Source organism: Pipistrellus kuhlii, unplaced genomic scaffold, assembly GCF_014108245.1.
Source record: "Pipistrellus kuhlii isolate mPipKuh1 unplaced genomic scaffold, mPipKuh1.p scaffold_m20_p_12, whole genome shotgun sequence".
NCBI classification, from domain to species: domain Eukaryota; kingdom Metazoa; phylum Chordata; class Mammalia; order Chiroptera; family Vespertilionidae; genus Pipistrellus; species Pipistrellus kuhlii.
Window position 1 is genome coordinate 13,627,031 of NW_023425427.1, and position 22,196 is coordinate 13,649,226.

At 43.4% G+C, this 22,196-nt stretch overlaps 1 protein-coding gene across 4 annotated transcripts in view; it reads left to right on the plus strand.

Moving 5' to 3' along the window:
- Positions 1 to 16,499: 16,499 nt before the first annotated feature.
- Positions 16,500 to 22,196, plus strand: part of TEX10 (testis expressed 10) — a 30,988-nt gene continuing 25,291 nt past the window's right edge. For all 4 annotated transcript variants that reach the window (XM_036433193.2, XM_036433194.1, XM_036433196.1 and 1 more), the window contains exons 1-2: positions 16,500 to 16,680; positions 20,363 to 20,551. In XM_036433193.2, coding sequence (XP_036289086.1) covers positions 20,372 to 20,551 — 180 coding nt within the window. In that variant the 5' untranslated portion in view covers positions 16,500 to 16,680; positions 20,363 to 20,371. The remainder of the gene's footprint in view (positions 16,681 to 20,362; positions 20,552 to 22,196) is intronic.

Sequence of the window (22,196 nt, forward strand, 5' to 3'; positions counted from 1 at the left end):
CCCCGCGGCCCCCGCCGCCCGCCCGCCGCGCCGGTGCGTCCGCGCCGGGAGGGGGCGCGCCTGGCCCCGCGCAGTCCGCCCCCAGCTCCCCGCGCAGCGGCCGCCGGCCTCCCCGGGACGCGGGGCGGGGCAGGGCGCGGGGGCCCCCACGACCCTCTCTCCCCGGGCCGGCCTCTGTGCTGGTGGCGCCCCCGTTCCCACCTGCGCGGGGGAGCTCGGAAGGGCCCGAAAAATGGGATTCATTTCCAGGAACAACAAAAGGACGCGTGTGTCACCGGGGATTTGGTGACTGCGAGCACGTGCAAGCCCCGATCTGAAACAGGCCCCCTTTCTGTGGGGACCCCTTGGTGCTGGGAACGGCCGAGCCTCCCCATGCTGGCTGCATCACGGAGAGGTGTGAGTGTGTGTGTGTTAATTTGTGGGATGGTGTGTGTGTGTGTGTGTGTTAATCTGTGGGATGGATGTGTCTCCCCCTAGACTGTGAGTTCCCTAGGGCAGGAACTCTGAAACCTACGCAAATATGAATAGGAATGAGCTTTAGTTAATAATGTATCAGTGTTCCTCTTCCCATCCCGGAATCTGGAAGGGAGGGAAAAAGGAAGGGGAGGGGAGGACAGGCTGACTGCAGGATGGACAACGAATTGGATAAAAATAATCATGATGATGATCGTAATAACAAATGAATATTTTTAAAGTAATAATGCCAGCATTTGGTCATTACTTGTGACAAAGGTCCCATAATAACATGAGGTTAACAATAGGACCAACTGTGTGTGTATGGGGGAGGAGAGGGGGGGTACTGTGTGCGGGAATGCTTTACTTCAGTGTGACCTTGACAGTTTTAAGAAGAATTGAGTATTTTGTAGACTGTCCGTCAGTTCTTCTCAATGTTCGACTGGGCATTTGGATTTGGGGGAGCTCAGTAGCTATTAGCATTTTTTTAAATCTGCAGTTCTAGGTATCTAGAGAAATGCTACTTGCACCTATGGAAAGGGGGTATGAATTCTACTGAAGCATTATTTGGAAGAAAAAGGTTAAAACTTAACATCTATTTGTAGAGACATAGCCTGAGCCTTGGGCTTGTGGGGTGAATAGTGGGGACTAGACTTCTTTCCATTGCACAAGTGTTTGTCACCCACCCATTAATTCCAGAAATGTTAGTAGCTACTATGTGCGGGGACCCACCTGGCATAAAGACTGTCTTCCCTGGGGTCTTCACTTGATAGATTCATTAGAGCATGGACTGGGAGATGTGAGAATGTTCCTTGAAACCCTGTCCCCTTCCCCCCCACCCCAACCCTCCTGCCCCCGCACCCCAACATCCTTACAGAACAATACCTAATGCAAGGAGCACTAAGTCATGTCTGCACCTACAAAGGCAATGGCATCCAGGTTGTCTCTGGGCTTGCCATTCCATTCCCTTCTATACTCCAGGGCATGTGAACTCACCTCATCCATACATGTCAGGGTCAGGTCAGTCCTGCCTTCCATAAGCTTACACAGGGGTGTGTGTGTGTGTGTGTGTGTGTGTGTGTGTGTTAGAACACTCCACCATAATGTAAGATGTAAGATGAGGAAAGAAGCACTCAGCAGGGCAAACAGCTAGAGAGGGATCTGTAGAAGGTAGACAATTAAGCTTCATGTTGGTCCCCAGGATTATCACTGGTTCCAAGTAACTAAGTATTGATATACTCAACATATCCAGAATTCTTGAGAAAGTGAGGGCCCTCACTCAGAATGCTCATAATTGTTTAAAAATGAAGGATAAAACAATAGGTTGTGCTGTTAATTAGAAGAAAGCAAGATGAACAAATAATGAATAGGAAAGTAATTGTTTTGTTCTGTTTGCTAATTTGTGTTTTTGTAACAAACTATTTTTATTGTAATTTTATTTTCTGAAAAGTTGAATAGTTTCTCAATATGTATCAACCTGGATCATCCTCTTATATAATAAAAGGCTAACATGCAAATCGACTGAACTGTGAACCACTGGTCACTGTGACGTGCACTGACCACCAGGGGGCAGACGCTCAACAGCATCCTTAGTGCAGTTACAGAGGTAGGAGAAGCTCCTGCCGCCACTGCCACTGTGCTTGCCAGCCATGAGCCCAGTTTCTGGGGAGCAGTTCCCAGCTGCCAGATCCCAGCTCCCAAGCTGGGCTCATGGCTGGCAAGCACAGTGGCAGTGGCGGCAGGATCCTCTCCTACCTCTGTAACAGCACTAAGGATGTCTGAATGCCGGCTAACGCCCACTCCCCATGGAAAACAGGCCTAAGCCATCAGTCGGATGTCCTCCAAGGGCTCTCAGATTGCAAGAGGGTGCAGGCTGGGCTGAGGGATACATCTCCCCTCCACCCCCAGAGTATTAATTTCATGCACCGGGCCTCTAGTTTTTACATAAATTCCTCTTTTCTCAATGTCTGCTTTATGTACTCTTCTGCCCTCCCTCCCAGTTCTTTCTCTCCATGCCTAACACCGTCCCCTAACAATCCTATATAATAAAGAGGGAATATGCCAATTGACCCTCACGCTGATGCAAAGATGGTAGTGCCCAGAGCCAATAAGGAGGGAATAAACTAATTGACTGCCATGCCCTCAAATATGGCAGTGCCCACAGCCACAAGATGGTGGCACCAAATCCCCTCAGCCCTCCAGCCACTCAGGGCTGGCCTGAGGCACAGGCAAGCCTCAGATGGTGGCTGCCCAGCCGCCCAGGGCTGCCCAAGGCTCAGGTAACCAGGGCTGCCCGAGACTTGCACTGCCAGCAGTGGCAGCAGCAGAAGTGTGATGGCACCCACATATGGCACAATTTCTTTATCCATTCATCCATCAACAGACATTTGGGTTGCTTCCATATCTTGGCTATAATAAGTAATGTTGCAATGAACATAGATATGCACGTATCTCTTTGAGGTACTGATTTATTTATTTATTTAGTTATTTTTAATCTAGAATTGAGACTGCTGGATGATGCAGTAGCTCTATTTTGGCTGCCTGTCTCTCAAGTAAGTACCTGTTACAACTTCTATCAGGCAGGGGTCTCTAATGAGTTTTCTTTGTTTCCAGATTTAAGTTACTGCCCCCTCCTCCTTCCTCATGCCCTTAGGCTAATAGGTGCCATCAGCACCTAATCCCTGCTCCCTAAAGAATCTCTGTAAATAGATCCTGTATTAAACAATCCTCAAATTTCCCTCTAAATTGCGCCATCTGTCTCCCCCAAGGACCCTGATTGAGACATTGCCCCAGGGAATTTTTCCTGTAACTAAAACTTACATCACTGGTGCCAAAATTTTTCCTTATGGCCAATATGAGGGATTTTCTCATTCTTTATACTTATAAAATGGAATGCTACTTGGTTATTGGACAACCGTGCTTTTAAGAAATAGAAGCAGAATACAAAGAATATGTTGAATTTTAAATAGCAATTTCATAAAGCAAAACATATCAAAACAAATGTGTGTGTGTGTATAAAAAATATCGAACAGATAATGCTCCAACCTGGTTATAGTAATTCTTGGAGTACCAAGTATTTTTTTCTTTACGATTTTCTCTGTTTTCCTAGTTTTCTGCAATAATACTACCTTGTTAATATAATGAAAAATATACATATGTAGCGCTATTTTATTTTAAAATATATTTTATTGATTTTTTTACAGAAAGGAGGAAGAGGGATAGAGAGTTAGAAACATCGATGAGAGAGAATCATCGATCAGCTGCCTCCTGCACACCCCCTACTGGGGATGCGCCCACAACCAAGGTACATGCCCTTGACCAGAATCAAACCCGGGACCTTTTAGTCCACATGCTCTATCCACTGAGCCAAACCGGTTTTGGAAGTAGTGCTATTTTAAAACATTTTTGTTTGATCCAACTATACAGATAAGGGTGCTTCCAAGTACAACCAGGAGCTGTGGAGGAAGAAGCCGTGGGATGTCATGCCCTTCCTTCTCATGGTGCACTGCTGGCAGTATCACCAGCTCTCTGCCCTCCAGAGGGGTCCCCCTCACTGCCCCCTCTCCCACCTGACCCGATAAAACGCACAGACTGGTATACAAGGCCAAGGCAAAGGATTCGAGTGCTCCGTGGTGGCTGCAGATGCCCAGTTCCTAAGGGGGTGACCTAAGGTAAGCCTGCCCATCGTGGTAGTTACCAGCTGAAGTTTGCTCGAAGCCTTCAGTCTATTGCCAAGGAGTGAGGTGGACACCAATGTGGGGCTCGGTGAGTCCTGGATTTTTAATGAAGATTCCACAAATTCTTGGTGGTGGTCCTCATTGATCCACTCCGTAAGGCTATCTGAAGGAATACTGATGCCCAGTGGATTACCAAATCTCACGCACAGGGAGATGGGAAGCCCCAAGAGCTGTGGCCTTGAGAAGGACACACAAGTTCGCTGCCCAGCTCTGCCGTCACTGCTAATATAAGTAATGATTGTAAAATGTTTACCTAATAAACAACTTAGGATACTCATTCTGCTTAAAGGTGTCTTTAGCCAAAGCCGGTTTGGCTCAATGGTAGAGTGTCGGACTGCGGACTGAAAGGTCCCGGGTTCGATTCTGGTCAAGGGCATGTACATTGGTTGTGGGCACATCCCTGGTTGGGGGTGTGCAGGAGGCAGCTGGTCAATGTTCCTCTCTCATCGACGTTTCTAACTCTTTATTTCTCTCCCTTTCTCTCTGCAAAAAATCAATAAAATATATTTTTAAATATAAATAAATAAATAAATAAATAAAGGTGTCTTTAATGTGTTAAAACTACAATAGTTATCTGAAGATGTGTTGTCAAATTATGAAAGCTAAAGTGCAATAATGTTTGAAGACTATAAATCTCGTTTCTCATAAGATAAACGCAGTTGTCTTTGCTTTATCTTATTAGGGAGTTTCCAGGTCAGTGTTTAAAGTGCTGTTTGGTAGAAGGTGTAAAATAAATCCTGTGAAACATGAAAAAAAAAAAGTACTAAAATAAAAACAACCTAACCATCCAGCTCCTCCTTGACCCTTAACCCCTCATTCTCAATCTTTGCCTTTAAAATTCCTTAAGTAGCGCTAACCGGTTTGGCTCAGTCAGCCTGTGGACAGAAGGGTCCCAGGTTTTGGGCTCAATCCCCAATAGGGGACATACAGGAGGCAAACCAATCAATGATTCTCTCTCATCACTGATGTTTCTATCTCTCCTTCTCCCTTCCTCTCTGAAATCAGTAAAAATATATTTTAAAATCTTTGAATAAAAACCAAAGGGAAGTTCAGATTTTGAGCTTTTTAGCTCTCCCGTTCTCCCAGCTTGGCGCCCTGCCAATAAAGTGTCTTAGTTTCTCCACAGCAAAGCTCAGCGTTCACTGATTGGCTCTGCTGTGCGTTGAGTGGGAGGACCCCTTTGCTTAGATAACCCTATTATTTAGCAGACAAGAAAACTCTAGAATGGAATCATCCCCTGAGAGATTAAGTGGTTTCCCTGATGTCATGTGCAGCTCATTAGGTCACCTTTTATCTCTAAAGACTTCCTCCAAGGTACCCCTCCTTTCCTCTGGAGAGAGACCTCTTTCCCTGATTTGTCACTACCTACCGGTAATCCTATTAGTTAATCCTATTACAGGCTTTTTCTTTAGGTTATTAAGTCTACTTCTAGCTCTTTTTTTCATAAAATTTATTTTTATTGTTGAAAGTATTACAAATGTCCCCCTTTTCCCCTCCCTCCCCCCACTGGCCCCTTTTAGCCTGCCCCACCCCCACCCCAGGCCTTCACCACACTATTGTCTGTGTCCATGGGCAATATAATACTTCTATTGTTATCATAGTATATCCCCTATGATTTTTTCCTTTCTCTCCTTATCTCAGTTATATTTTTTAAAATATATTTTATTGATTTTTTTTTAACAGAGAGGAAGAGAGAGGGATAGAGAGTTAGAAACATCGATGAGAGAGAAACATCAATCAGCTGCCTCTTGCACACCCCATATTGGGGATGTGCCCACAACCAAGGTACATGCCCTTGTCTGGAATCAAATCTGGGACCTTTCAGTCTACAGGCCGATGCTCTATCCACTGAGCCAAACCGGTTTCGGCATTCAGTTTTGTTTTTAAAGAAATCCAAACTCTGATGAGTTTTCATTAGGGTTTTTCTCACATGGAGAGTTTGATTCAGTCATCAGCAATGAGCTTTTCCTCATCAGGTTGTCTTGTGTGCCATCCAAAATGTAGCAGTGCAACACATCTTGAGAAAGCGTCCCTCTCTTATAGTTTCTGGGATTTTTTTTTTTTTTTTACCAAGCCCCTGACTGACCCCATTCTCAAGTTTTGATACACATGTAAAGTCAGTTGTAAGAGATGTTCACATTAAAGTATAAAAAAATAGCCCTGCCGAAACCGGTTTGGCTCAATGGATAGAGCGTCGGCTTGGGGACGGAAGGGTCCCGGGTTCGATTCCGGTCAAGGGCATGTACCTTGGTTGCAGTCATATCCCCATTAGGAGGTGTGCAAGAGGCAGCTGATCGATGACTCTCTCTCATCAATGTTTCTAACTCTCTATCTCTCTCCCTTCCTCTCTGTACAAAATCAATAAAATATATATTTTTTTAAATAGCCCTAACTGGTTTGGCTCAGTGGATAGAGCATTGCTCTGCAGACTTGGGGGGTCCCAGGTTTGATTCTGGTTAAGGGCATGTACCTTGGTTGCGGGCACATCACCAGTAGGAGTTGTGCAGGAGGCAGCTGATTAATGTTTCTAACCCTCAATCCCTCCGCTTTCCTCTCTGTAAAAAAATCAGCAAAATGTATTTTTTAAAAATAAAATGTAAAAATCAGTATGCTTAAAATTGGTGAAATATGTGTTATGCAGCAAGATCTCTTCCATTTATTAAAAAAATTAACATGTTTTTTGTGCCGAGCACTATAGATTGGCTCCCAGAGTTGTTCCCAGGTCTTCCTTCTTTTTAACTTCTAACAGCTTTATTGAGATACACTCTACAGACCATGCAATCCATCCATTGTAAGTATTCAGCTTGATGAACTCTAGTAACTTTATACTGCTGTCCAACTATCTCCACCACCCGGTTTAAAAATGCTTTCCATGCCCTGGGGGGATCGGGGCAGGGACGGGAAGTGGGTAAGGTCTGGTTGGGACTGCAGAGTGGCTTTGGGCTTGCAGAATGGTGAGGAACAGGTTCTGTGTTGAAGCATCAGTTCCAAAAATTTCCTTTCACTTCATCATTCTAGAGTATGTATTAGTATCTGCCATATGCAGGCTCCCACCAGGCAAGAGAGTTGCATGCCTTGTGTCTCCCATCTATAGGTGTAGAAGGAACAAACGTTGCAATGTGCTTCAATGAGTACAAAGACAGTAAGAACTTGAGGAGGGGTCAAGGGAAGGATAAAAGGTGGGGAAGGAGAATTACAGAATGAGATGGTGCAGGTCTGTATCCAAATATGCAAATGCCCAGGAAATGGCATTCAGAGTAGTTTCTAAGCAATGTCCTGCAAGTCCACAAATCTTTATTTTGAATTTTTAAATTCTTGTCAAAAATTTTATTTTTATTGTTGGCACTATTATATATGTCCTCATTTTCCTCCCCTTTGCCCACCTCCACCAAGCCCGCCTCCCTTCCCTCTGGCCTCACCACACTGTTGTCTGTGTCTATAGGGTTATACATATAGGTTCGTTGGCTAATCCCCCCCATCTTCTTTCTCTTTTATTCTTTTTTTTAAAAAAATATATTTTATTGATATTTCACAGCGAGGAGGAAGGGAGAGAGATAGAGAGCTAGAAACGTCGATGAGAGAGAAACATCGACCAGCTGCCTTTTGCACACCCACTACTGGGGATGTGCCCACAACCAATGTACATGCCCTTGACCGGAATTGAACCTGGGACCTTTCAGTCCACAGACCGACACTCTACCACTGAGCAAAACCGGCTTCGGCTCTCTTTTATTCTTAATTTACATTATTTTTTTTCCTGTTTTCCTAAGATATTTTCTCTCTTACTAATTATTTTAATCAATTTTCTTTATCCTGATATATGTTTTAAAATTTGTTGAATTCATTCACTGAGACCTGTCTGGTGACAGTTCTTTCTTTTTTATTTTTATTTTGTTCTTCTGTTCAGTATTAGATTACTGGTTTATATAAAGGGATATAGCTCAGGAACAGTCAGATGGAGGAGATACATAGGGCAAGGTAAGGGGAAGGGGGATGGTGAGCTCCCATGCTCTCTGCACAAGCTGCACTCCCCGAGTCTCCACATGTTCTCCACCTGGAAAGCTTCCACAGATCGTAGATTTCCTTCACGGTGCTCATTGGCATTCTGTCCTAAGCCCGTCAGCTCTCAGGGTGCCTTGTGCTTGCCAGTTTGGTTGTCAGTGATCTCCATTAGACTGCAGGCTCTTTGAGAGCAGAGACTGGGTCTGGCCCATAATTAAATCTTAGCTCTAACCCAGTTCCTGGCAAAGAGTAATGCCCACCTTCATAAAAATATGATGAGTGACCAAATCTTTTGAGCAAAGGGTTGTGTAATGTATTCTATATAATAAAAGGGGAATATGCAAATTGACCCTAACAGCAGAATGACCGGAATGACCAGTTGCTATGATGTGTACTGACCACCAGGGGCAAGACGCTCAATGCAGGAGCTGCCCCTGGAGGTCAGTGTGCTTCCACAGGGGGAGTGCCGATCAGCCAAAAGCCAGCTCATGGCTGGCCGGCACAGCAGCGATGGCAGGAGCCTCTCCCGCCTCCATGGATGTCTGGCTAATGGCTTAGGCCAGCTCCCCATCATTAGTTGGCTATTAGTCAGACACCTCCTGGGCTGCTAGAGGGATGTCTCACTGACAGCTTAGGCCAAATCCCCCGGGGAGTGGGCGTAAGCTGGCAGATGGACATCCCCCAAGGGATCCTGGACTATGAGAGGGTGCAGGACTCCCGCCCCCCAAGTGCACAAATTTTTGTGCACCAGCCCTGTAGTAGAGTATAAAGACGACTGAGATTCCAGTCCTCCCTTTTTGGAGTGGGTATTTTAGTGAGAGTGGAAGACAGATGTTCCATAATAATAAATTGAGAAAAGGAGCATGCAATAACCAAGGAATAGATCCATTAAAGACCACTCATTCTCCCACTAGTCCTGAGGATTATCTCTGTGGTCCCAGAGTTATTAGGCCTAAAGATCTACAGGAAATGTAAATACATGGAGGACTCTGCCTTAGAAAGCCCATCATCTAAAAAAGCCCAAGGCTGTGCTACAGAAGGATGGACTATGCCTAATTAACTAAAGGCTCAGATGATTAATTAATGCACCAAGGCAGGGGAGGAGGCAAAGGGGACAGCCCAGAGGAACCTGGAATGCTGCCACAGGAGGGAGGGAGGCAGCATTTTTTGAAAGTTGTAGTTCCCACTGAAGGTTCCTAGGATGGAAAAGGGAAGTGGGGACCAGTCCAGGATTGGCTGCTGCTTCTGAGGCAGGATCAGAAGGGGGATAAACCAGGGGTTGGGTGCTGTCTGTTGACAGGGTGTCCTGATCAGTCGTGGAGAGGACACTGTAAAGTGACCTAACATGAAAGGGTGGGACTAAACAATGGAAAACAGCAACAATAAACATCTTAGCTGAAACCAGTTTGGCTCAGTGGATAGAGCGTCGGCCTGCGGACTGAAAGGTCCTGGGTTCAATTCCAGTCAAGGGCATGCGCCTTGGTTGCAGGCACATCCCCGGTGGGGGGTGTGCAGGAGGCAGTGTGTAATCAGTGAAGGCAGACTACCAGGTAAAAATTCCCTTTACCACAATTTGAAAGTTGTGACCTTGGAAAAATTATTTCATGTTTCTGTATTTCAGTGTGTCATCTATAAAATTTGAGTAATATTAGTACTTATTTTATCAGGTCATTGTGAGGATGAAATGCATATATATCTATATACAATATATAGATCAACTGACCAGTAGGTATGGCGTTCACTGACCACCAGTGTTTGGGGCAAACATTCAACGCAGGAGCTGCTGAGCTGTAGTGACTTGGCAGTTCGATTCTTGGGTGATGGGTGATGCACCCTGGAACCAAAGAGGAGGGAGTGCAATTGCCAGGCAGGACTTTGCGATTCCACCTTTGGCTGTAGTTACGTTGTTGCTGGGGCACTGTTGGCCCTGCATGTGGTTTACTGCACACTTGCATTTGTGTTCCACATCCTGTATGACAGCAACTTTACAGAGTTCCCTCTTGCACTCCAGGGGATGTCAGAGAGCTGGTTTCTGCTGAGTCCCCGCAGGCCAGACCGAGGGACCCCACCTGCCAGAGGTACCCTGCTCACGGCTCACTCTGCAGACGCCCTAGGTGCTGCCGGCTGGGAAGGGACTGCGGGAGGCTGGCTCCAGGTCGTGTCTGGCCATCTGCTCAGTCCCGCCCCGCTAGCCACCTTCTAATTAATTTCCTTTCAGTGTGCACAAATCCATGCATTTGGCAACGTGTGTGTGCGTGTGCGTGTGCGTGTGTGTGTGTGTGCGTGTATCATATTAATTACAGTTCACTGCTACATATACTTAAATTTTTTTAAACTGTGACACAATTTCAAACTTTTTTATTTTTTTGTTTAAAGTATTGCATGAGTCTCCTCCCCACCCCCCAAATGACCTCTCCCCAGACATCCCCATACTCCAGCATAGGCCCTCACCCCCCTACTGTCTGTGTCCATTGGTTATGCTCATATGCATGCATATAAGTCTTTTGGTTGATCTTTTACCCCCTCCCCCTCGCCAACAACACTCCCACCCCCGCCTTCCCTCATAGGTTGGATGGTCTGTTCGATGCTTCTATGACTCTGCTTCTATTTTTGTTAATCAGTTTATGTTGTTCATCATATTCCACAAATGAGTGAGATGGTGATGTTTATCTTTCTCTGGCTGGCTTATTTCTGATCTACAGACCCATGAGATAATAAATGGGTATTGCTTTAAACCACTACATTTGTGATAATTTGTAACAGCAGTAACATAAAGATATTACAGATGTCTTGTTCTTCTTTAAATTGGGCCTGAGCACTGCCAAAGCACTCTGCATGATGGATGATAGGTACCCTCAAACATCTAGTATTATGCAATACCTACCTTAGATGTTAAATACGTTCTTCAAAATTGAAAATAATGTTTCACTGAAGAATCTTTTGATGGCTAGGAGCAGAAAGCCATCAGAGCAATTGCAATTAAAGGGAGTTTGTTGCAAGAATAGAAGAGGAGCCCTAACTAGTTTGGTTCAGTGGATAGAGCGTCAGCCTGCAGACTGAAGGGTCCCAGGTTCGATTCCAGTCAAGGGCATGTACATTGGTTGAGGGGGCATCCCCAGTCTTCGGGGGTGTGCAGGAGGCAGTTGATCGATGTTTCTAAGTCTCTATCCTTCTCCCTTCCTCTCTGTAAAAAATCAATAAAAAAATATATTTTAAAAAAGAATAAAAGAGGAAATCTCATGGACCACAGGCATAGATAAAGAACCTAGTCACTCCACATAGCATTCCTGGAAAAGTTCCCTCACACCTTCAAACAAGAGCAGAGTGCGAATAAACATAAACACGGGTAATGTCAACAAATTAACTGAAATTAAATGCTTCATTTCCCTCCACACTGTACATTCATGGCTCATTTGATAAAGTCCTCTAAATCTGGTTATGTATAAGCTATGTAATTTAGGATTTTTAAGACCATTTAGAACAGCAACACTGGTGGGAAACAGAGAAGGAGAGGTGCAGAAGGCTCCTCTGGCTGGAGGTGGCAGGCACAGGTGTTCGTGGAGGACTGGGTGTAATGGTGAGAGGGAAGGAAGAGCCATGTATGATTCCCAAGATTTTGGCTCCTCTGTAGCTCCAGGAGGACAAATACAGAATTTTTATTTTTCCTTATTATATCTACAATGTTCAGCACACAGTAAGTACTCAATAAAAATATTTGTTGTCCAGTGATAGAAAACCACTGCCTGTGTTTCTTTAGTAGGGTAATGGCAGGGCCAGATTTGGGACTCAGATCATTAGCATGGACAGCAGTGTGGAATATGAACAATGCTGAGAGGGCATGGCCAACTGAGAGCTGTCTATAAAAACCCAGTCTCCTCTTCTTTCTGAGCTATACTACATTTCCCAGCCTTGCTAAAGGTAAGTATGGTCATGGCCATGGCCATGAAAGTATGCTCTATGCCCACTACTGGGCTTCCAGCAAGGACATTTTTATCCCCACACATTAACTAAAACTTTTCTTTCAAAAATTATTATAGTCCTAACCACACTCATTTGACTTCAGGGAAGAAAAAAAGGACTAGGAATCCAAATCTAGAGACTTTTGAGAAACACAATACCAAAACAAATAGAGAAATTAGTGACAAGGAATAGACCAAGTTGTTTGAGCAATATAATAAAGGACAAAAGAACACAAATCCTAAGTAATAATTTCAAATGGAGAAAGATGTAGAAGGCTCTTAACATTTTTTTGAGTGGGCATTGTTAATATTTTAAAAGATTATTCCCTGCTCCTTCCTTATCCCCAAATAGAAAAAAACTATGGGCTACTTATAATGCTCCAAATTTTAAAATAACGTAACTGTTCAACAAGTGGGATCTGGTTAAATTGATTGCTGTAAAAATTTTAAGAAAAATCAATTGATTACAGTATTTTCAAATAAAAAAGATCATGTAGTCATTTCAAATTCTCATGTACATAATAACTTGTTGAAATGAAAAGTTAAGAGTGGCATTAAGTTTTTTTAAAATGGTTAAAACACAGTGAGTATAATATGTTACCGTTCATTTTTATGAGTATGTAGAAAATAATCTGGATGAAATCTCACCAAAATGGTAGGAATGGTTATGTATGCTTGTGTGATTGAAGCAGTTTATTTTCTTCATTTTATTTAGATAAAAATTATTCTTTGCTCTAACTGGTTTGGCTCAATGGATGGAGCGTCAGCCTGCAGGGTCCCAAGTTCGGTTCTGGTCAGGGGCATGTACTTTGGTTGTGGGCACATCCCCAGTAGGGGGTGTGCAGCAGGCAGCTCATTGATGTTTCTCTCTCATTGATGTTTCTAACTCTCTATCCCTCTCCCTTCCTCTTTGTAAAAAAACCAAAACCTCAATAAAATATACTTTTAAAATTATACTTTTCTAAATTAACATGTACCAATTGAGCAATTAAAATTGAAAATAAGACTATGCTCATTATTACCAGTCATTAGGGAAAAAACCCAAAACTACAATAAGATACCATTTCACACTAATAGGATAGCTACGATTCAAAAACACACTCAGAGAAAATAACAAGTGTTGGTGAGGCTGTAGAAAAATTGCAATGGGATGTGAAATGGTATAGCCACTATAAAAAAACAGTATGGTATGCCAAAACCGGTTTGGGTCAATGAATACAGCCTCAGTCAGCGGACTGAATTGACCAGGTTCGATTTCGGTCAAGGGCATGTACCTTGGTTGTGGGCACATCCCCAGTAGGGGGTGTGCAAGAGGCAGCTGATCAATGATTCTCTCTCATCAATGTTTCTAACTTTCCATTCCTCTTTCTTCCTCTCTGTAAAAAAACAATAAAATATATTTTAAAAAATTAAAAAAAACACAGTATGGTGGTTCCTCAACAAGTTATAAACAAACCATTATATGATTCAGCAATTATATTTTTTGTTAAATATCCCCAAAAATTGAAAGCAGGGTCTTAAAGTGATATTTGGCAGCATTATTCACAATAGCAGATGTGGAAGCTACACAAGTATCTATTAATAGGTGAATGATTAAATCAAATGAGATATATACATAGAATGGAATATTATTTAGCTTTAAAATGGAAGGAAATTCTGACACATGCTACAACACAGATGAACTTTAAAGACATCATGTTACTTGAAATAAGACAGTCACAAAAAAACAAATATTGTAGCACTCCACTTATAAGAGGTGACTAGTAGCCAAATTCATTAAAAACAGAAAGTAGAATGGTGGTTGCCAAGGGTGGGGAGAAGGGAGAATGGAATTGTTTAATGGGTATAGAGTTTCAGTTTGGAAAGATGAAGTCATTCTCAAGATCGGTTGCATAACAATGTGAATGTACTTAACACTTAAAAATGGTTACAATGGTAAATTTTATGTCCTGTTTATTTTACTAAACTTTAAAATATTATAATTGAAAATGAACACAAATAAAGGAATGGTTTAAAGGAGAGTAAATATATGAGAAAATGGCTCACAATCACCATTTCAGAAAACCTCCCTGGCCAAGCCGGCTTTGCTGTGATCAGTTTATTACGTGCCCTATTGAGTTCATTAGTAGAGTTGGGAAAAAAGCTACCTTCATATACATATTTTTTATGCCTTAAAACAGAGGCTATAAATTGGCAACCTGCTCATCAGTACTTTGGTTGGCCCACACCGTGTTTTTAGATAGGACACAAAGGTATCTGCTCATCAATTTTTAAAGATCAAATCTCTTATACACATTTCTGGATTTCTGGGCATGTTTTTTTTTTTTTCTTGAAAATGTGATGGCATTCCCTTATGACAACAGTTGGCTGTTGCTGAGGACAGGATGCTCCTTTAGCCAGGTCACCACTACATCTGTCAGCTATGTCATCACCAGGTCCACCTTGCTACAGGCTGGAGCAGAGTGAACAAGGAGAGAGTGCTAGGAGGAGTGCTCAGAGAATAAAGAATGTGTCAGAATATGGCAGTCCTCGAGGCCATCATAGGAAACTGGCTTTTACTGCAAATGACATGGGGAGCTATTGAGGGATTTTGAGCCAAAGGGTGACTTGACCTTAGATTTTTAAATCACAACACAGCCATACTGCTAGTGTTAGATTTTAAAGAGAAACTATCAAGACTGCAATAGTGAAAACAGGGAGACCTACTCAGAAGCTTTTAACAGTGAGCATGGGATGGCTTAGATCATCCAGGGAAGTGGTGTCCAGTAGGGGAAGTCAGAATGTGTTTGAAGGTTAAGTCAACAGAGTCTCCTGTTGAATTAAATGTGAGATGTGAAAGAAAAAAAGCCAGGAAAAAAACAACCATCACCAAAAAACAAACAACAAACAACAACAAACAAAAAAAACCCCAAAGGTTTTGGCATGAGAGACTAGAAGGATGGAGTTGCTATTTGAGATGAAGAAGTTGTAGGAAGAATAGATTTAAGGGGGAAAATCAGGAGTTCCATTTTGGACATGTTGACCTTGAGACATATAGTGATATCCAAAGCAATTGTTGAATAAGCTATTAGACATAAGTTTGGAGTTCAGGGGACATATCTGGATGGCAATAAACCTTTCATTTTCGGATTTAGTCTCATACTTTTTTAAAAAATATATATTTTATTGATTTTTTACAGAGAGGAAGGGAGAAAGATAGTCAGAAACATCGATGAGAGAGAGTCATCGATCAGCTGCCTCTTGCACACACCCTACTGGGGATATGCCCGCAACAAGGTACATGCCCTTGACCGGAATCGAACCCGGGACCTTTCAGTCCCCAAGCCGACGCTCTATCCATTGAGCCAAACCGGTTTCGGCTAGTCTCGTACTTTTTAATACCCTATAATATTGGTGACTCCCAAATGTTTATGTTTACAGTGGACTCAAGGAGATTATGGATGTACGGCCGTGTTGCCAGGAACGAGAGGTGAGCACCTTGGTCTGCCACTTTACCTCTGATCATAAGAATCACATTTTCATGAAAAAGAAAAACAAACAAACAAAACCCCCACAGAAATCCAGAAATGTTTATAAGTAATCTGATCTTTAAAAATTGGTGAGCGAACGCCTTTGTGCCCAGTGCTTGGATCTCAGGTTACCTCTGAATCCCTACCCAGTAAACGGAGGCTCATACGGTTGTTAGCCTTACTAAGTCCTATATCTATCTGGGAAGCTGTAAAGAGAAATTTGAATCAAGGTCTAAAAATCCATCAACTGGGGTTCTTTCCTCCACACACCACCTGCCAATCTTGGGCAAGGCTATCTTTCAAAGACCCAGTCCCCTTGTTTTCTCATCCCTTTCCTAGGCATTTTAATCTCTCCCTTCAATTCTCTGGACCCACTACATTCCAGTAGCGGGAATCTTGGTGCCCAGAAATGGAAGCTTTAGGGGAAACCCTCCACTAAGACTCCAGCTTCTAGGTGTTAATTTGCCTTCTGCCAAGTGATTCTCAATTGCTCCATCCAGGTTCCTGTCCCCAGGGGATCCAATGAAACTTTTCTCAATTCAATTCAACGTATATTCTTCTTCGGATGTGGCTTTAGGTCTGAAGAACCGTGGTCTGGAGTAGGGAGAAGGGCAGCCGTAACTGGGCACCACCCGCACACAGGTCCGACAAGTTCAGGGCCGGACCAAGCCCCCGGCTCTGTGCCCGGGTCCAACGCTCTCCTTCCTCCGCTCCCGGGGCGCGGGGGCTTCCGGCGCCGGCGCCCCGCCTCCCGAGGGCGGGGCCTGCCCCGCCGCTCCCGCCCCCCTGGCTGCGCGCGCGCGGCTGCGGGTCGCGGTCACGTGAGCGCGGCGCGGCGCGGGAGGGGCCCTGACTTCCGGGCGGCGGAAGGAGACGCGGCCGCGTGAGGACCAGGGGATTTGAAAACACGCTCCGGGAGCGGGAGGCTGAGGCCAGCGGCGCGCGCCGGTCCCTCCGAGGGCTCCTGCGCGGACGCCCTTCCTCGCTGCCTCTGCGCCCCGGGCCGCGCCGGACTCTAAGGTGAGTGAGTGGCCGGCGCCCATCAGGCCAGGCCCTCCCGGGGGCGCGGGACGGCGCGCGGGGCCCTCGCCCCCCGGTCCGCGGCCCAGGCGGGCAGGGCCGGCGGAGGCTGGGGTGCGCCCCGCGGGTGCCGGGCCGGAGCGCCCCTGCGGAGCCTGCCCAGGGTGCGGAGCCGGGCCGTGCGGAGGCGGCTGCCTGCGGGCGTGTGAAGCGCCTCCGGTGACGGGGCCGGTTCACGCGGTTTGGGTCCCGGAGACTTTCGGGCGGGTGTGCGTGGCTTGGGCCCCTCCTCCCCGGCTCCGGTCCTGACTGCGCTCCACAGGGAACAGAAGGAACGATCGTTTCTCCAAATCCGTGGGGTGCTCACTTCTGGGGTGCGAGACTGTGAAGACTTGGGGAGCGGAGGGGCAGTCATCTCCCACTCGGCGTTCAGGTGTGGAGGGGACCCGCGCCGCTGGCGCCGGCTCGATGGAGTGGCCCGCGTGCGGCATCGGCTTGAAGGGGACTGTGGTGTCTCCCGATTGGACCCCTCAGGAGAGTTTGGGGGAGCTCATGGGCGGAAAAGGGGTTGGAGAGGTAATTTGCAGAGACTGAGGGCAGTGTGCCTTCTTCCTACTTTGGGGGAGGGAGGGAGGGAGGATTTGGAAGTTAGGGAGGGAAATAGATGGCAGACAAATTGGCTGGAATGCGGTTCGGTGGGAATCCCTGATCCCCCTTCTGTTGCAGTTAGAAGACCGGCCTTTGGAAGGGATGAAGTTCAGTTTGGGGGCTCCCCCCACCTTGACGCTCCGGGATGGGGAGTGGCCGGCCCCGGAGCTGCAGTGCCTGCCTTCTATTCGGTCCGCACTGATGTGAAAGTGCCTAAGTCAGGCTGCCTGGTTGGCGGTGCTGTGAAAATTTTTATCTCCAGTGAAAATGGCAGAAATGTAACTCGAAGAGCGGCCCTAGTATGAAAATGGTCTCCGTGTGTACCATAAAAAGAACCTTACCAGCCTTAAAAAAAAGTCAAGGAAGAGCGTTCAGTCCTCTTTTAATTTTCCCAACGGACGGAAAACACAAGTGTTATAACTACAAAATGATGAGGAATGTGGCATAAACTTGACTGAAGGCTGTTGGATATGCATTAGGTATTTAGTGTCCAAAGGTAGCACAGAGGAATTGGAGGGCTATTAATTCATTCGAATTTTCGGAATGTCGTGTACCATTCATTTTTATCTCTGATACTAATTAATAAATTGTAGGGAACGCTAACAAAGTATACTTAATTAAAAACTTTTTATTTGGTATTAAAAGAGGCCAGGTAACTTTAAAAAAAAAAAAAAGTTTGACCCTTTTTTTTAGACTAGAATAACGAGTTATTGGGTGGGATGAAAACTTGGGAATGGGATAAGTGAAATAGAGACCTTTTTCTATTCAGTTTTCCAATTTTCACCTTGATTCTAGTATATTTAATATAAAGTTGGTTATGCAGAACTGTCTTCAGCTTTAAAAAAATTTTTTTTTATTGGTTTCAAAGAGAAAGGGAGGGAGAGAGAGAGAGAGAGAGAGAGAGAGAGAGAGAGAATAATGAGAGAGAATCACTGACCATCTAGCTGCCTCCTGCACGCCCCACACTGGGGGATGGAGCCTGCAGCCTAGGTATGTGCCCTGACCGGAATCCAACTGTGACCTCTGGTTCATAGGTCGACACTCAGCCACTAAGACTCCAGCCAGGCCCTCTTAAACTTCTTAATAAAGGACTAACAAAACTTTCCCAGTCACATCTGGAAAATGGGTTTAGTTTCACCTTCCCTCATGTGGTTTTGTGAGAAATGAATGCTAATGTATGTAATGCATCTCCTAGTGTGCTTGGTATGTACTAGTCCAGATACTTTAAGAAATTATACATATTTGTGCTTATAGCTTACATGTTTACCAGTGTGCCAGGCACTGTTCTGAGTGTTTTGCAAATAGTGAACTCATTTCCTCCTCATTCATCCTACCTCAGAACAGATGCTAATGTAGATAAAAACTGAGGCACATTGGTTAACTCTAGCCAAAAAGTGGTGACCTTAATAAGAACCTGATCACTCTGTCTCTAGAATCTGCCCTTAACCTATATAGCCAAATCCTAGCCCATGGCTTACAGGCAAGTAGCTTCTGGATTCCTGGAACTTGAGCTGCTGGACTTGCACCAGCCATTTTCCTCCCAATAATGCAAATCTTCATCTTAAATTTTTTGGACACTCATGTATAGCATTAACTTAAAAAAAAAATAGCAAGGCATAGGATAATTCTGATAGAACAGAATGTTTTATTTATTTCAGAGGTACTGTTCCAGTGAGGTATGCAGTGGAAGGTAGAATTCATTATTTTTGTAGTGTAGAAAAGGCTTTAAGAAGCGCTGAGCTGGTTCTAGGTACAGGAGACTTTTTTAGACAGAAGTTAGCTTTGTATGCGGAAAAAGTTGAAGAGGAAGAAGGGAAGGATAAAGTAAAGGGAGTAGAGAAGCCCCTGAAAGCTCCTGAGCCTTGGTCACGTGTTTAGAAATGGACCAGGGAGTAGACACTAGAGACAAGAACACCTGTGGGAAAACTCTTGAACAGTCTAGGTTGGAGGTAAAGAGTGGAAGAAGTGCCCCCCCCAGGGGGTGGGGGTAGGAAGCACAGATCAAAGGTTTTGTGTGTAAGTGGTAAGGTTTGGATATAAGTTGAAAGAATATGGTGAAGAGGGGAAGTCAGGATGACATGTTCATGTCTGATTTATTATAGTAATGGCCTAATTGGTCTTGTTCCTTATCCAGCTGGTATTTATTTCCTTTTATGCTGTTTTTCATCCTGTTTTTTTGGATACTATTTTATGTTTATATCTAGTATGAAATTTTCCCCGTGTTCAAAATGCTGGCATCTTCATTTTTTGCCTGTATCAGGCTTGTCCTCTACTCCTAATCTACGTATATCATTTTCTTTGCTCATGAAATGCTCATTAACTCTCCTTGCTGCATATCTGTATCTTATCCATTTTTCAAGTACCCAACTTAGGTTCATGAAACTTTTCCCATTACAGGCTTCATTAAATAACAACTTTTGTTTCCAAACTCGGCTTTGTTTTGCTAAGGTTCAGAATTAGATACAGGATATCTTAGGAACTCTGTGCTGCTTTCCAACCCACTCTTTCAGCCTTCACCCGCCACATTCCCATAGAAAATTTCAAAAGATTTCCATTTAGCACATTGCTTTACAGAAGGTTCCATGGTTAAAAAAAAACTGACAAATTTGTTAATGGCTTCTTTTTACAAGTCTCCTGGCTAAATTAAATTTTTTATTTATTGCTACTTGGTAAAGGTATTTTCCATTTAACCCTTTGCACTCCGCTGTCCCCTCTCAGGGGACATCGGAATTCTAGCATATCACTCGGATGTCCTCTCTCAGGGGACATTGCAGTTTATTAGTGATTACGGGGAATTGAGTTATTTCAACGCATGTTTCCGCCGCAAAGTAGCGTCGAGTAGCTGGTAGCCAATGTCCAGAATGGTTCGGAGTGCAAAGGGTTAATATTTTGATCCTTTGGTATACTCACTGTTGGCCTTGATTCTTGATTACCTTTGGTATAAATGATAATGTAAATGTTGAAAAATACTTTATTCTTTCATAGTTTATTTTGTCTTTATCCATCATTTTTAAATTAATTATTTTTATTATAGCACCCAAGAATGACCAAAAAAAGAAAACGCCAAGATGATTTTCAAAAAGTAAAACTAAAAGTTGGTAAAAAGAAGCCCAAGTTAGAAAATGCTACTGTTACAAACTTTAAAACGAAGACTATACATCTGCCTGAGCAACTCAAAGAGGATGGAACACTTCCAACAAACAATAGAAAACTTAACATAAAGGTAAATCATAAATATTATTTTGATAAAATTAGATTTTTTTTTTGAAATCACCTAGAAAGTTAGGTTTTTGTGAGAAGTTGTTAATTCTTAGGGCTTATTGATGGCTGGAATTTGGAGTTCATCTGTTACCCTGATCTGATATTGCCACTGCAGTTTTCCCACCTCTCCCAGAAACACTTGCTCAACTAAATCCACAGTGATTTCTCCCTTGTATACTCATTTGATGATTTTAATATAGCAGCTGGAAATACCTTGTGTTTTATAATACTTCTTGATATGTCAAGTTTTTGATGTTTTAAGTTTTCAAGCTGTTTTTTCTCCAAGCTATTTATTATAGCACATTGAGATAGGCTTCTTGCTCATTTTTTGAACCCTTATAACACAGCTTATAGATTCACTAGAGGCCTGGTGCACGGATTCATGCACCCATGGGGTCCCTCGGCCTGACCTGCGCCCACTTGCAATCTGGGACCCCTGGAGAGGGGAGCTGTTGGAAAGCCTGTTTTGACCTGATCCCCACAGGCCCCAGCCAGAAAGGAGGGAACCAGATCCTGTCCCCTGGTAGTCAGTGTGTGCTATAGTGACTGATGGACCAGTTATTCTGCTGTTTGGTTGTTCAGTCGCTTATGCTTTTATATATCTATATCTATATCTATATCTATCTATCTATCTATATATAGATATATAAAAAATAACATATATAAATGTGTGAAGTTAATTGAAGTTTGAGCAGTAGTTTTACTTAAAAACTTAACAGCTTTATTGAAATGTAATTTATACATAATAAAATTCACCCATTACAGTGACAATTCAGTGGTTTTAAAAATATTTACAGTTGCCGAAACTGGTTTGGCTCAGTGGATAGAGCGTTGGTCTGCGGACTGAAGGGTCCCAGGTTTGATTCCGGTCAAGGGCATGTATTGTACATTGGTTGCAGGCACATCCCTAGTAGGGGGTGTGCAGGAGGCAGCTGATCGATGTTTCTCTCTCATTGATGTTTCTAGCTCTCTATCCCTCTCTCTTCCACTCTGTAAAAAAATCAATAAAATATATTAAAAAATAATAAAATAAAAAATAAAAATACTTACAGTTAATGCTCTCACGATAATCTAATTTTAAAACATTTTTTATCACTTTAGAAAGAAATGCTATACATACTCTTATAAAGTCACTTCTGTTCCTTCCCTCTAGCCCTAGGCAGCCATTTATCCACTTTCTATTTGCATAGATGTGCTTCAGGGCATTTCAAAGAAATGGAATCATACAATACCAGGTCTTTTGTAATTGGTCTTTTAATTAGCATATTTATGAGATTCATTCTTATAGTATATGTCAGAGCAGTACTTAATTCTTTTCTGTTGTCAAGTAATATTTCAGTGCATGATTATATTACATTTTTTTTAACGTTGATAGACATTTGATTGTTCCCACTTTTTAACTGTTATGAATATTTGTGAACAAGTCTTTGAGATGATATGTGTTTTCTAGTTTTACTTTTAAGCTCCAAAGGTTAAATAATGTCAAAAAGGTATTAGAAGTCATATTTTTTCACAGATTATGTAAATTATTCCACAAAGAAAATTGCCACATGTTATAATTGACTAAAATATGTATACACCCTGAAAAACCACTTAAAATAGAAAGA